Source organism: Penicillium crustosum, assembly GCF_028827405.1.
Source record: "Penicillium crustosum strain IBT 35664 chromosome Unknown utg000003l_segment0_segment0, whole genome shotgun sequence".
NCBI classification, from domain to species: Eukaryota; Fungi; Ascomycota; class Eurotiomycetes; order Eurotiales; family Aspergillaceae; genus Penicillium; species Penicillium crustosum.
In genome coordinates, this window is record NW_026623124.1 from 2,430,392 (window position 1) to 2,445,944 (window position 15,553).

General features: G+C 47.4%; 7 protein-coding genes across 7 annotated transcripts; 2 read left to right on the forward strand and 5 right to left on the reverse strand.

Moving 5' to 3' along the window:
* Positions 1–383: 383 nt before the first annotated feature.
* N7487_007993 (sugar porter family MFS transporter) lies at positions 384–2,065 on the reverse strand (the record flags this gene model as incomplete). Its single annotated transcript, XM_056875723.1, has 2 exons — positions 384–1,905; positions 1,971–2,065. 2 exons carry the CDS (start codon positions 2,063–2,065, stop codon positions 384–386), a joined length of 1,617 nt encoding a protein of 538 aa, XP_056727911.1.
* A 3,008-nt stretch (positions 2,066–5,073) lies between these two features.
* Positions 5,074–5,946, forward strand: N7487_007994 (uncharacterized protein; the record flags this gene model as incomplete). The annotated part of the gene is made up of 1 exon (XM_056875724.1): positions 5,074–5,946. One exon carries the CDS (start codon positions 5,074–5,076, stop codon positions 5,944–5,946), a length of 873 nt encoding a protein of 290 aa, XP_056727912.1.
* Positions 5,947–7,254: 1,308 nt separating this feature from the next.
* Positions 7,255–8,667, forward strand: N7487_007995 (uncharacterized protein; the record flags this gene model as incomplete). Its single annotated transcript, XM_056875725.1, has 1 exon — positions 7,255–8,667. One exon carries the CDS (start codon positions 7,255–7,257, stop codon positions 8,665–8,667), a length of 1,413 nt encoding a protein of 470 aa, XP_056727913.1.
* A 362-nt stretch (positions 8,668–9,029) lies between these two features.
* N7487_007996 (peroxiredoxin family protein) lies at positions 9,030–9,767 on the reverse strand (the record flags this gene model as incomplete). The annotated part of the gene is made up of 5 exons (XM_056875726.1): positions 9,030–9,065; positions 9,128–9,274; positions 9,331–9,494; positions 9,555–9,667; positions 9,718–9,767. 5 exons carry the CDS (start codon positions 9,765–9,767, stop codon positions 9,030–9,032), a joined length of 510 nt encoding a protein of 169 aa, XP_056727914.1.
* A 402-nt stretch (positions 9,768–10,169) lies between these two features.
* On the reverse strand, positions 10,170–11,407 carry N7487_007997 (sugar phosphate isomerase/epimerase family protein; the record flags this gene model as incomplete). The annotated part of the gene is made up of 2 exons (XM_056875727.1): positions 10,170–10,986; positions 11,061–11,407. 2 exons carry the CDS (start codon positions 11,405–11,407, stop codon positions 10,170–10,172), a joined length of 1,164 nt encoding a protein of 387 aa, XP_056727915.1.
* Positions 11,408–11,800: 393 nt separating this feature from the next.
* On the reverse strand, positions 11,801–13,947 carry N7487_007998 (fungal specific transcription factor domain-containing protein; the record flags this gene model as incomplete). Its single annotated transcript, XM_056875728.1, has 2 exons — positions 11,801–13,298; positions 13,352–13,947. The coding sequence occupies 2 exons, from the start codon at positions 13,945–13,947 to the stop codon at positions 11,801–11,803; spliced, it is 2,094 nt and encodes a 697-aa protein (XP_056727916.1).
* A 629-nt stretch (positions 13,948–14,576) lies between these two features.
* Positions 14,577–14,849, reverse strand: N7487_007999 (uncharacterized protein; the record flags this gene model as incomplete). The annotated part of the gene is made up of 2 exons (XM_056875729.1): positions 14,577–14,714; positions 14,772–14,849. The coding sequence occupies 2 exons, from the start codon at positions 14,847–14,849 to the stop codon at positions 14,577–14,579; spliced, it is 216 nt and encodes a 71-aa protein (XP_056727917.1).
* Between the last annotated feature and the right edge of the window lie 704 nt (positions 14,850–15,553).

The window sequence follows — 15,553 nt, forward strand, 5'->3', positions numbered from 1 at the left end:
ATTTGCATCAAAAAAAAAAAAAGAAGACGTGACTTTGACATTACCTGATGTTGGATATCCGATAGACAAGGGCGGTGCAATGAACAATCCGTATAAATTACAAATAACCTCATCGCCTTCCTTTTTGACCTCGGCATTACAAATTACAAATTGAGTATAAGCAAAAGCAAGAGGGATTGGGATCCCGTTGGTATTTACGGTTAAATAGTGATTAGGAAATCGAGGGACAATAACCCAACAATTTAGAGAGATAAATAGCAGCCCATCCTATTGGTGGGAGATTCATGAGTCCATATGGGCAATGGAAAAGGCGCATTTGATGCCAAGGTACTGACTCAAGTTCCAGTTGTACCGTGTCATAAAAGGCTGAGTGTACATTCAACCTATGAAACGGTGGTCTCTTTCTCGCTGGACTTGGGAGCTTGGGCGGTCCCTTCCTCTGCGTGAAGATCTGCGGTCTTTTCCGACTGAATCGCTCCCTGCTCCAGCCTGCGAACATGCTGGTATTGCACGGTGGTCTTCCAGGGCGTAAGGCCAGGGGTGGTAAACATGGTTTCGACCTCCTCCAGGGTTTTACCAGCAGTTTCAGGGAAGGCGAAGAAAACATGAACAGTCATTGCGAAGCAAAAGACTCCGAAGACCACATAAACCTTCCATTTGATGTTTTCAAAAGCGGGAGGGACAAAGTAGGATAGGGCAAAGTTAAAGATCCAGTTAGACGATGTCGAAAGTGCGACAGCCTTGCCACGGAGGCGAAGGGGGTAGAGCTCAGGGGGGTAGATCCAGCTGACAGGACCCCAAGTTGGAGCATAACTGGCGACGAAAAGATACGTGCAAGCGATCACTCCCTTGGCAGCCTTGGGGGCGTCGGAGAGATCCCACGACTGTTCGGGGGTATGGTTGAGACCGCCCGGTGGAGCTGGCTTGCCGTACGATGCCATGATTCCAGCGTTGGCAAACATGAACACCATCATGAGGGTTGAACCAACCAAAAGTGGAGTTCGGCGGCCCCAGCGATCAATGAAGAGTAAAGCTAGAATGGTCATCACCACGTTGATGACGTACTGAATGGAGGATGCGACAAGGTTCGAGTTTCCAGTGAGTCCGGCCATACCAAAGACGTAGGTGATATAAAGCATCATGACATTCATACCAGTGAGCTGCGACCAAATCTGAGTGAACATACCGAGGTGGGTTCGGTAGAGCATAGGACCCTTGAAAAGGTCGAGGTATGAGGCATCCTTGTTTTGGCGCTCAAACTCGACCATTTCACGGATCTCTTGTAGCTCTGACTGCACGAAGGGCGCATTTCGGTCACCTTTGGCATGGACCGAAGCCAAAACCTCGTGAGCCTCCTCCCAGCGATTCTTCTTGGCCAACCAACGTGGACTCTCCGGCAACAAGAAGACCAATCCAAAAAGCAGCGCGGCAGGAACCATCTGCAAACCCCATGGGGTGCGCCACGCAGGGGGGCCTGTAATGAAACTACAGCCATACGAGACGTAGAACATGATTAAGATGCCCCATGTAATCGCCCACTGTTGTGCTCCCACGACCTGGCCACGTTTACTGGGCTGGGCTAACTCGGCGACATAAACGGGGACTTGGGCGCTGAGGATACCAACGGAAACGCCGTTGATGAAGCGGCCAACGACAAGCTGGGCTATTCCAAAAGAGGAACATACGATGGCGCTACCAATGCACCAGACCACTGAGCCAGACTGGATGGCCCCACGGCGACCCAGATAGTCTGTCACAAAACCGGAAGCCAGAGCACCAACCCAGGAACCACCAGGCATGGCTGCTGAGATACCACCCTGATTGGCAGAGGTAGGGCCACCACATAGCCCCTCCGAGTTGGTGCCCGTTTGGTTGAAGAAGCACTTGTACTGCTGGGTGCCAAGACTGTGAGAGATAGTCAGCGATCATAATCCCTCACCTTGACCTCGTTAAGGGACGAGAAGTCTTACATGGCAGACATAGAAGCGATATCAAAACCGAATAGTGCACCGCCGATGACGGCCACCGTGGTGATGACATAGATGTTAGTTATCTTGTACCCCATGATGAAGTTCCGCAAGGGAGTCGGATCAAAGATGGAGGAAGGAAGAAGAAAAAAGAAAGAAACGAGGAGCAAGGGTGAGGGATTTTAAAGATACAAACAAAGCTGAACGAAAATACGAAACCATTAAAACAGTAGAACAGTAGAACAGTAAAACAGTAAAACAGTAAAACAGCAAAACAGCAAAACGCCCAAACGGGAAAAGGCGCAACCCAAAAATCATAAAGGCAAACGCGGAGGTGTGGAGATGCGGGGGAAAAGCGTATCTGGGGTTCCCCGGAATACCTGCTTTATAGGTGCATTGCTACTATAAACGGATGTATAAACTAGTACTCCGTACGGAGTCTCCGTCCGGAGAACCCAGAAAAACGCTATAATAAACACTAAAGAGAATCCTGCTTTTCCATTTCAATATGACCCTGCCAAAGCCAACCTTGGAACCTTAGAATCTATCAAGTCGCCAATCACCAGCTGAATATCAAATTAGTTTGTGGTCAGATGCCACCTAGCTCCCTAGTGTATGTAACTTCATGTGTCACCTCAAGCCACATGGTATCATCGCATGTCGGACATTTGCCTATTTTGTTCAAGGGTCTTGGTGGAAGGAACATCCATGGCTGGTTCCCCCTCGTTTAGCGACGAAACAAAGAACAGGTAAAATACAAAACCAACTTCCCACAATAGGGTATCAACAACCAAGCATCATCATAATGAGGGTCGGCAGCCGTTCTGTGTTGTCGAAGTTTCAATCTTGGCTTACGAGAGGCTTGAATTACCTCGGGACCCATGGACGCCGTCGCGAGACGGATGGCGGTCAGTTCTCCTTGGCAACACGCCTCTCCCGTTATGATTCGGTAACACGGCACATCCATAAAACAACACCCCCTAACCTGTTTGTCCAACCAAGAAACACTCGTGTCCATGGTACGACCCGACTAGCACACGACACTCTGGAAGCAAATTTCCATACTAACTGACTGGTGTACCACCCTTGGGGCATTTCTACCCAGGGGCTCTACCCAGGAGCTCTTCCAAACCCCAGGGGGCACTATAGCTAGTCTCTTGGCACACCTGTAAAGCGCCACATTGCGGTTGGGGCTGGAGGATTGAGTGCGCACCCTGCAAAGCCGCAAATTAAGGTGCCAAGTGGGCCATCAAGGCTACGCTTACCAGGTTCAAACATGCCACACCAGCCTTTCGCTCTCGGAGTAAAATCCGGAAACAAAGGGGCTGTTTGCTCACAATTGCTGACCACCAAGATTAGGTCGTTTAGAACTCGATTTCTTTATCCTATCATCGCCATTAATGACGCAGAAAGAATCCCTTGTAGTAACTACAATCGGGAACGATGTATCAACTTCACCTGCCTCCCCCTCTTACCAGGTCATAAACACACCGGGATGTCTGGCACCCCTGTTCTCCAAATATGGCGCAAGTGATTTCCCTGCCGAGTCAAATCAATCAAATAAAATCAACAGCCTGAGGTGTATGCTTGCTTCCTAGTGTCATTTCCCGCCCTGTGTCCCTCGCAACTGATTCCGACTCACTTACTAGCCGGTACTAAAATGTGATCCACCATCGTTATTTGCAACTTACAATGTTGCCCCGAGGCTGAGAATCCATGTAGTCCAGATTGTGAACAGTCGGCCCGATAAAATGTGTTTAACCAACTGCTTGAATCCTGCCCTCAATTTTGCTAGCTTCATCTGGGACCGTGCCCCAAGCCTAGCACATAATTGACGCCACTATACCTATAGAATTCCTCTAGCTCCATCTTTACCGTTGCTTCTTTTGTCCTGAAAGGCCTGCCCAGTCGCACCAGCAATCCTTTATTGAGGGATGATGGATTTGATCAATGATTTACAGCTCTTGGCTCCGTAGACTTCACAAGCTTTGCGAGGGCTGCGCTTTGACGATCACACTGGCAGTGGCGCATGTATCTTATGTGAAGGTTATGATTCCTTGTCCAGTAAGACCGGTGTTGTGCGCTATAATCATTGGAAATAGACAACCGGAACGAATTGTGATAGCTGTCAAGCAATACTCCGAATAGACTAAACCGCTGAGGTGAGGTAGTGGTAGCTGTTAGGTCAATACGGAGTATAGACGCACGGGCAAAAATGAGTCAACTATGCACGGGCCTTGATAGTTGTATTGACCTTGGTCATTATCTATAGGTCTACCCTTCTCATAGGAGTGGTTCATAGGTTGATCCATAAGTTCACAAATGACTGGTTACAATATCCATGAAACCAATTATTTGATCGAATCCCGACCGTTTGATGTAACCTTGGAAACCAGCCCTTACTTAATCGATCCGTGGTCGGATATTTCTTGTGCAGATCATTTTTCTAGGAATGAATCATACGGCATCCTTTGGGTTTGGGGCCAAATACGACATCTAACCAGCAGTCTCATGGTTCCAATATCGGGTATATTATTGTAACATGTTCACAAGATGGAGCTACTAGGGTTGCATTCCCCGCAAAATGCCTACACATGATGTTTCTCGGTCAATGTTTCCAGGTAAATATATCAGGTTCATGTGGGAGCTCCATTGAGTCCGAATATTCGTTATAAAGGTTTTTATTTACACAGTCTATCTTCAAGGGACATGGTTGTCAAGAGAAATAGTGAATAGTCTCCCTCCCCTTACGAACACAAGGAACATTCGAGGTTTTTAATAAAATCAAAATACGTGAGCACATAATGGCCATATCCATATCCATGGATGCAAGAAAACATCGAGTTGAAGCTGCCGGTCAGGTAGCATCGGATCAGTGCAAAACGACACTCTTTTCTGGTAATCTCCCTAACACCGTCGCTAATACATAGAGAATATAAATCTCGAGATTGATGAAAATGACACCGGTTTAACAAGTGATCACTTGGGACAATATCGGGAGGTCTGACGCCTGTGGCGTTGGGGGTCAAAATGTGGGGGCTACTTAGCACGAATTCTCATTTCCCAGGTTTCTTCATTTCCACCTTCTCTCCGCGAATTTCACATAATGGGCACAGCGACCGATTTACCGTCTCGTTCAAACCCAAGTAATCCACTTGACAGCTTACCACCACCTTATACAGAGCACGACCCGCAGTCTGCGGCTCAAGCCCCCCAATATGAGACACCGTCATATACTGCATGTGAATCTAGCAGTACATCAGCAACGGCCAAATTTCCGCCCGCCATGAACGGATACTTCCAATGGAAACTTACAAACACATTCCACCTTGGACCGACCGCGGACGAAAAGCTATACGCGGTGTCAACCCCCGCGACTGTTTTCAATAACAAACCCACAATCGTGTTACACGATGGTCCAACTAACAAGCACCCGGCAATGGCAATGGCTCAGGGTGACAAGTGGGGAAGGAGCAGACCCGTCATAATCACACTCCCACCTCGTCCAGGGTCTGAACGTCAAGACTCCATTGTGGAGGTCGTTCCCGGTGGATCGTTGAAGCACTTTTCGCCTACCCATATGTTCGAAACATCCGTGGGTGCGAAAGGAACAACACGGGAGAGATTTGAGTGGCGTAAGAGCCATGGCAATGAAATCAAAGAACTTGTTGGTTTTTCATATGGATGGAAATTAGTGCGGTTGACAGGACCGGTGAACAATGTAGGCGGGAGCAGAAAAGAGCGCCCCCGGGGTTATACAAGCGACGGATTAGAGATCGTGGCTCTCATCGCACACAACGCTTCTTGGAGCATGACGAAAGGGTTTCGATTCGCCTTCATGGGCGCTGGGTTGACTGGTACCATGGGAGAAAATTGGGAGATTGTTGTTGTGATTTCCGCTCTCCAATTGTGGTTCATAGATGTTCAAGGCATATCAGATACAGCCTCTGCTACAACTATTGGCACCAATTTGAATTGACCGCAAAGATTGCTCTGCTTTGTTTGAGCTTATAATTTCCATGTATTTCCCGACATTGTCTTGACCCTATGACGAACACCTATCTCTCCCATTCCATTGTACCAAGGCAATGACTATATTCCGTCTTAGAGAGATGGATACATCGTCTATGCTGTGTTTTCCCAATGAATTCCCGAATGGAGTAATTCCTTGGAGGTCTAGGGATTAAGACTGAAAGTACTTTTGTCACTAAAAATAGATTGGGGTCAATCTAAAGTCTTTTGCTGGCATGACGTTGACCAAGGGGTACGAGTGCGCAGTATTTCCACTACGAATTCTATATCAACTCATACACCGACCTAAGCCACGTGTCTAGGTTGAGTGGTCATTGATGGAAATTGGCGGCATCCGCGGGAGTGGATATTAACGTTGAAATCCCCGAAAGATGGACCGTTGATCAACAAGCTAGTGAGGTGTACCGGACATCGTGTGTTGATAGTAATTGCGTGCGAAATTTTTCGCTAACATGGTCTAGTCTGAGAGACCCTGGGATTTTCAACACTCTTACCCTGGTCTTGCCCTTGTGCATCCAAGTCCAACATTGTCCCATGTCTCAGGTTGATCCCCAGCTACCTCGCTCCACTATCACCCGCAAGCCCACTCAAGCTGATCCACCTTCGTTATCGTCGGTTTTTGTATTCGCGTGCTACTCGGTGTCCATATAGTATCTTCGTTGCTGTTCTCAGTGGACTTTTTATCACTCCGAAGCGACGTGAAGGATAACTGTCTATACCAGATAACGCTATGACTCTACGACTCTCGGACACCATATTAACTACGGAGTATCGTCGCAATAACTGCACATGCACCTAAGTGGCTCTTCAACTGTCAATCTCTGCCCCTCAGGCCTAAACACCCCCACCTATCCACATGAAATTCGGGGGATTCCGCAGAGAACTGGATACAATCATTTCCTTCATATTTATGAATAAAGTCGGAATTAGAATCCGAGAAATCGGCAAACCTTCGACAAACGCAATTGTGTCGGGTTTAGGACGTTGAAATTTTTCGAAAGTGGAAACTAACGATTTGCAGCCTCTCAGAGTGTCGGGATATAGATCCACCGGGACATGGCGCCCCAACATTGGCCGGATCGGATCAAAGTTTGATCTTCCAGTGGCCAAATCTGCGATAGAAATTTGATCTTAAATAGTACACTTCATTTGGTCTGTAATTGATTTCGTGGTTCTTTCTTTCACTATTTCCCCGCGATTTCCATCTATACTGAACATTGTCGGGCTAAATTTGTTGTTATTCGAATGTGCTACCATGGAGCTGGCGCTGCCCAATGACGTACTTCTCTTGGTAGGAGAGCAACTGGAACAGAAAGAAGACCGACGAAACCTCATCTTTGTCTCTCGGCACTTTCATAAGCTTTTCCTCCCACTGGTATATCGAAAGGCGTCTATCAACCATTGGCAAGATGCCAATTCGTTCCTCCATGCCATACTGGAACGACCTGCGCTGGCGCGGGCCGTTCGGGAGCTAGACCTAACAGACTGGCATGCGAAAAGCGTATCGGAAGATGACTGCAACCAAATTCAGACCTCGACATCTTTGAGAGCATGGCTGGATGATGTATCATGCTCAACGCTCGAAAGTGATCAATGGGCCCAGCGCCTCGAACAAGGCATTGCTGACGCCTGGGTTGCGCTCATTCTTCCATTGTTGAGTCAGCTCAGGAAACTTTCATTGGCATATACGACAAACTCTCCATATTTGGACCAGATCATGCAAAGGGCCGTGGATTGCAAACAGCCATTTTCTGTCCAACCAGCCTTCCGGCACCTACGCGAGGTTTCGTTGCATCACCGGGAGGATCTCGATCACAACGAGAACCTGGATGCTGCTGGATCCGAGACTCAGTTATCATCAACATTGCTCCTGCCATTTTTCCAACTACCGTCTGTTCGTGCTATCACAGCCAACTCGGTAGTGGACCCTAGCTCCCCAACTCCACTCTCTGAGGAACCAACGGATGATGAAAAGCCACGCCTTGGATTCTCCTCGATTACCGATATCGATTTGCGTGCGAGTAGTGGGAATCATGGCATGGAGATGTTGGTTAGCTCATGCGCCGACCTGAAGTCATTTAAATACCAGCACTCGGACTCGCATGTTCTTTCGCATGGCTACCAGCCATCCGCCTTCTATCGCTCTCTGACTCATAGCAAAAAGAGCCTGCAAACACTGTGGCTGGACCACTATGGCAGCCACTACCCGTTCACCGCTGCGGGGTTAAACCAATCCCACGACGAGTGGTTTGGTTCCCTTGTTGATTTCACTGCCTTGAAAGAAGTGCGCGTGAGACTACCAAATCTTTTGGATATTCGATACCAGAACGAACCGACCACACCTCTCATGGAATGTCTCCCATCGTCGCTTGAGACCCTTTACATTGAAGGATGCGAGGAGAGATATTTGGGAATGTTGGTTTTACAATTACAATCCGTGATCAAAAGTCGTCGGACTCGTTTCCCTAAACTCAAGCGTGTCGATATCGAGGGTGCGTTCCAAAACGTTCCGTCGGATGACGATGATCAGGTTGCCAGCTCTGGACCTGATGTACTTGAAGCTGTGATCAAGGACAAAATATATCAAGCTGCCGAGCCTTTGCATATTGACTGTGTCAATGCTGGTTTGGAGTTGCATCTTCACGACCGTGTTCTGTCACATACTTGACTCTTCCCATTGGTTAGCAACCTTCGGGCTTGCATTTCCCAGCATTTTATTTGACGATACCACCTGAACGCTTTGCATTATATAGATTTATCTTTTGCTTTTTCGCACTTATTTCTCGCTAGATTTGGAATTTCTTAGATGATTAAATAGACCTCCCACTCTTCATTTTCAATTCAAGCTCTGGATAGGTATATTATATAATCATTCTTAACGAAGTACACTGATTCAGACCGTAGATGTTGATTAAAGCTGCATCTTGTGCACCTCCTTAGGAGGACCTATATTTCACAAAGAAACATGCTTCTAAAGGACATTTGGAATTGGATTTGTACTGATCAGAGGGTATTTTATAGTTCGTGTATTTAAAGGGAAGCAAGAATCGCATCGGCGCCGGATTTCTATAGACAAATTGACCTGTTAGCCACCAGAAGGAGCGGAAACGGAGGATGAAATTACATACCTTGACAACACCCCTCTCGGTCTCAATTTGGGCATAGCTGACCTTACCGTGATCGATAACGATCGCATAACGGCCTGTACGGCCCGACGCCTCATCGGCCCAGCCAATGCTCTTGGAAAATTTGGCATCGGGATCCGAGAGGAAAAGCTATTCATATAAATCAATACTAGTCGCAAAAACGTAGAAAGTGGGACTATGCTCACGATGTCATCCCCGCGAACTCCGTTCGCCTTGCCCCAGGCACTCATCACGAATGGATCGTTGAAAGCAAGGACGGCGACAATGTCGACACCCTTCTCACGGAGCTTGGGCAGGTTCTGGATATATCCTGGCACGTGGCTGACGGAACAGGTCGGGGTGAAAGCACCTTGATTTACACGTTAGCATTTTGCCTTTAGCTAAGAGGGTAACATCGACATAAACATACCGGGAACGGCGAACAAGACGACCTTCTTGTTTGCCCACTCCTGCGAGGCATTGTAGTTGATGGGGATGCCGCAGGAGGTAATTTCACCACTTTCCTCGTTCCATGGGATGTACCTTGGAGAGAGATCAGCATCGTTCTTTGCGGGGGTTGGGGGCTTACATACTGGAAGACCACGTCGTTAGGGAACGAATCGCCGGACTTGAGTGTAGTCATATTGAGATGAATGTAGATATCAAGAGAAGAGAGATACGGAAGAAAACTTGGGGTTTTGGAAATGGCGGGGGTGAGGGGGGTTGATGTCAACGTCAAGCTGATTAATATGAGGTGATCGTGTGGGGCAGAATGAGGGGGGGACCTTGCGGGAGACGCCGAGCTCCAGTTCAGGGATATAGCAATTGATTCTTTAATTCTTCAATTCTTCAAAATATAAATTAAGAAATATTGAATGGGGAAAAAAAAAAAACTTAATTGCTATGTACTTACCACGCAAATAGTAGACATTAGACATTAGACGTAGCAGTGATACTAGAGCAAAAAGAGAAAAGAGGGCTCTCAAGTCCAATATATACACTCGATTACTTTCAGATTCGGTTATGATCAAAATATACATGTTCTTCAGAGCTTAGGCTTGTGTTCGTCTGACTGGAGCCGGTGCAATACTTGTGCGATAGCATTCTTCCGTTCACCGTGGTTTTGCCAAAATGCTGGACTGGACTTTGCTGTTTCACACAAGAGGTGAAGACCATTAATTCCTCTAGAAGCATGTTCTGCCGGAACCATTTGTCCTGGTTGGTTCAGTGATGCATTGAACACCTCAAGTGAGACTGGGCCTTGGTACCCGGTGGCAAGCACAGCAGCTGTGACAAGTTCAACCGGCATATACGCACCTCTAGACTTCTCAAGAGGATATAGCCGATGACTTCGCGACCATGGGAGCAGTGCTGGTGTTTCCGGGTCAGTTGGAGGGAGGAAAGTTTTGGGGTTCATCAACTCCGCATCGCCGCACTGGAAGAAGAATATCCGATCACCTGGTACCATCGACACCAATGACGCGAGCGACCCGGTAAGAACATCCAGAGATTCCTCCAAGGTTGGGTAGATCCGCCCGTGGCCAGCAACATTGTACGGATCAGCAAACTCGACGGCGAGGACATTGAAGGCATCCACGATCAGGCCAACGTTAGGGCGGTTGGCAAATCGCACAGCTTCCCATGAGGCTGACCATGTATTTCGAGTTGCCCAAGATAGGCCCTCGTACCCAATTTTTAACATGCGCCCACCATCAGCCTTTGCATAAGCAGCCGCCATGTCACCCAGTTCCGCGAGGTCCCTCGCCACCGTCTTGAGATCAGATGTTACCCCCTCATCTGTGCGGATATTCGCACACATAAAGACAAGATCAGTGTCAAATGCGCGCATGAATGGGAATCGTCTATAGTAGGAAGTTAGTTCAGACTTCATGATCGAGTTACCGCTATTTCGTCATCGAGGTAAGGTATATCTCACTTGGCAACTAGATCGAAGGCAGCCTGACGTTCCGCTGGATCTTTGATCCCCTCGATTTTCCGAAGAGGCTGGGTGCAAGCAATCCGCATCCCTAATGATTTGACAAGACGAGCCAATTTTCGAGCAACCTGCAGATTCTCTGCAGTCGGTTCCCAAAGTTCGTCTCCCGGCAGTCCATGTTCTTCCAGGTACGCAGCCCAACACTCGTCAAATAGGTCGATCCATTCATACCCCGATTTGGCTGCGGATCTTAGTCGGGGTTCTAAACGATGCTCTCGCCAGTTGCCAAGGGACAACGTGGCGATACCCAATGGATTTGCTCTAGATGGAGGCCAAGAAACTGTCATAATTCCAGATTTGGTAGCTTGTATCCTTCAACTCTGGGGTTATTAGTTCCATTAATACAACAAAAGGATGATCGAATACCCGAGCTGTTGACGCCACTACACGCCACCTCCACAAACCGGTGCATTAAAGAATGCACCGAGTGGGGTAGTCGATCATCTATATTAAAGCGTGCCGTTTTATTAGAAAACAAACCAAAAGATTCAAATATCGATTGATTAATATTAATAGGAAAAACTCATGAAATTCCATCTAATTTACAAAGGCTCTTGTAAAATCAATGCTAACTTGGCTGGGCAATAAAGAATATATAGAACCAAGAGATGTATGGTCATTAGACGCTAAAATTACATGAACAATAGCTGTCCTTCTCAAGTTTCCTTTGGCCAAATTTGTCAAAAGACACCTCCAAATCCAGGCCCGAAAATTTCCCGGAAGAATTCAGCAAATCCCTCACCCGTTAAATCCTCCTGAGTAGACATTGAAGCTGTAGTCAAGAACGGATCGTAATCGGAGATGAGAGCTTCATACGGTTTCGAATTGGGGGACTGCTGTGGCATAAATTGTCTTGCCCCGTCATCAAAACCTATGCTGGTGTAGGACGCATCTGCTCCAGTCTGGCCAAGTTGATTTGAGTATTTCAGTCCCGCTGCTCTAGCCCTTAGGATCATCATAAGGTGCTTCCCAAGCAATGCAGCAATTCCAAATCGATGCGATGGGGTTGTGCCTGCGCGCTCTAATTGAATGGCAACTTGACTGAGCAAAGCAAGAAGTTCCACGTCATTTCCGACGCGGGATCCATACAAGGCGGGGAATAGCTTCAAAGCCAGCACTGCGGCATAGGATATCATAGCCCAAGTCGGAGCCAACATGCAATATAATGGCTCTCCGATATTATGTAAATCGTGTACGGCAAGCTCGCAAGATTTAACGGCAGCCTCAAAGCAATCAGCTCGGATTGCATCCATATTTTGGTCCCCACTTATGGAACCGTGAAGGGCAAATGACAAGGTCCAAAGCCTTCCGTGGAGATAAACATAATGAAGGAAAATATTAGACAGCTTTTCAGACGGCGATGTGATTACATTGGGCATTGGATATGTTAACCAACGGTCACACCACGGTCTTAGACTTGTATCAACCATTTCTCGCACCCAATGGGGATCAACGTGTGTTAAATGAGCTTGGTGTCTTAGTTCATTTTGTAATGATGCTAGAATGCGTCGTAGGATGATAAACGCACATGTGTGCTTATCTGTGGGATCCGCTAGGTGATGGAGCCACCAGCTGTCGACGCTTTGTGTCAAGTCTGTTTCTGGGAAAGTGTGTATTCTACCACAGGCTGCACTGCTTGCGCGCTCCCATAGTAAAATCCTCAGCCAGGTTCTCTCGCGGTTTCGCGTCATGCGTTGATTTTCGGTCGGATCTTTTGAAGGGTACTCTAGTAATAAACGTGGGGAGTTGCTTCCTGAGAGTGATGTAGAGGCTGGATCATGGTTTCTAGAATAGGAAGCATTGTTCGAGTTCGAAGGTGGTGCATCTTTGACACAGGAACCTTGGTCTAGACCCAGCTCGGCTGCTACACCAAAGGCGTATACCGTGTAGAGCCACGAACGCTCCTGTGCCAGTGTCTCTGCGGGAGTGGCTGATAGTAATGAGATATAGTAGCCTTGAACGATTTCAACCGATTTATATCCACAGGTATGAACGTGTTTGGAGAGCTTTTCGCCATGGAGGCGTAATCGTTTAGCGACTGATGCTGACCCATGATCGAATTGCGCAGTTAGAGCCAGTATCCAGGTGAACAAAAGAGCCGATCGTGAACGCACGAAATCCGGCGTGTGAAGCATCGGGTCGAGGATTCCATTGACTGGATGCAAGCGGACAAAATACCTAAAATTGATCAGTGCGTGTAGATCCATAGAGCAGCTAATGTATTGGCTTACACTGGAAACAAATAACAGGCCTCATCCATGGTCACCAAACCAAGGTCCACTGGGTCAACATCGGGGCCAACATCGCGTAGAGGCACCTGTGGAGACGATTTGAAATAGTTCGAGTAACGGTACGGGTGCTCGGAAGGACCGACCAGGGTATCTATTCCTGCTTCGAGAGTATCCCTGTTCAATGTTAAGCCAAGTGACACGTAACCTGGTCGATGAAGTAGTTGGCGACCGATTGACTGGCTGGATGACAAGTGCGCCGCAGAAGATGGTTCATTCGTTCCCGGTGAAGGGTTGGCAGATATTGAATTCAGTTCCAAGGCTTGGGCAGCATCGGAGGCATCTGCCAGTAAGGCCAAAGGATTACTGATTGGTTCGCGGTTGGATTGAGAGAGTTCGCCGCTGCGGGACACAGGAGAGACAAAATTTGCTAACGACTCATCATCTTGTACAGCTGGCACAGCCGAGCTGTAGCACGGGGCACAAGAGCCTTGAGCTCCTAATTGCAGTAATGTTTGGGCGGAGTCGGTTGTTTCAGTAGGGTGGTTGGAGAATAAGAGGTCTAGAACTGGCTCTTCACTTGAGACGAAATTGTCCATTTCATCATTCTCGCCCGTATGAGACGTTTTTGCCTTTTTTAATTCCGATTGCATTTTCCGATAGGCTTTTTCAAATCCTTGATAGCGACCTGTCGCACCGCGCTTTCTCCCAAGCTTTCTCGGCTCTGGTATATTGCATTCGCGGTTGGTGCGCTTACATCGTTGGCATGGTTCTGTCGAATTATTGTCCTGTCCCTCCCTTTGTAGTCGGATGCATCTCATCTACAAGGTTTTATTAGCAAGTATGTATTACTTAGGGTTCGGGATTGGAGGGTATACCTTCATTTTTCGGCATGCCTCACACGCGACCGCACTGGCGGGGCGAGTTTGGCCAGGGGAATTATCATCCCCAGAATATGATGGCATGGAAGCTCTAAGAATCAAAATCTAATTATGCAATCGAGAATATAGATTGGTTTAAGAAGGGGGAGAAAGAGTGGATAAATATCAAAATCTCCCCGGAATTTCAAAACTGCGGGGGAATTCTCGGCTATGAGATTGCAGCTCTACATGTCTCGACCTCCATCTACCTCCAATGTCGTCCCAGTTACAAGCCTACTCTGTCCAGATCCGATCCCAAATACTATGCTGTATTGGCTAAATCCACGGGCTGGCACAATCGTTTCAAATTATACGGATTCAACGGAGTAGAGATTGCGTTCGAGTGTCTTGGAGCGCATGCTTCCTCGTTCCTCTACACCATCGATCCCATGAGAATTACGCCAGAGGTAACCACAATTGCCGTCAGCATGAAGTGATTGGGTCTCCTTATCCAAAAATACGATTTACAAGTCAGATATGAAGCTCCCGCCTGGAGAACTCACCTTAACACTTGTCAGCATATTCATGTCATCAAGCTTGTTAATCATCCCAACGTTCGTTACTGCCTTGATATCTTCCATGTTTCTGCCAAAGAATTAGGTGACCCATCCAGTTTTGTGGCTCCTGATCAGCCAGGCGACCTGACAAATCTACGTCGATCGATCTTTGGGCGAGGTTAAACGAACTAGCACGCTAAATCAAATTTCTTATTTTCAGCTGGTTGATGCAATGGTTGCTAACTCGAGCTAAGTGGTCTACCCACGGCGTGATCTCAATCAGCCTCTCTGCATGACCCAATCGTGCAACTGTCGAGTCCTACGCTGTGAACCCAATCAAGGAGGTGTCCTTCCTGTACCTAAGGTCGCGTAGGCTGTGTTTGACATGGGATACACCGGACGGGTGTCGATGGAAGTATTTGACGCTGATATGTAGGACCTATGCTCTTTGGAAGTGTAATATTCAATAGGAATCATTTCGTGTCCAAGCTTCTAACTTGCTATCGAGTACCCGACTACTGATCTAAAAGACGAATAGATTCATGGCGAGAAATATCCTTCCGTTATGGGCTTGATCGACATACCAATGGGAGGTAATGAGAATATTGAATGCTATGTAAAATAGCGACCTTGAAATCATCTGCGAAAGAAACTCTCAAATAATGATAGCACAATATTCTCGTACACCAAATAGCATATGCAAACCATCGATACATTGAATACTTTAAGAAATTCACTCTAGTACAAATTTTATAAATTCACCGTGTGCCCTCCCCAAACACTACCCC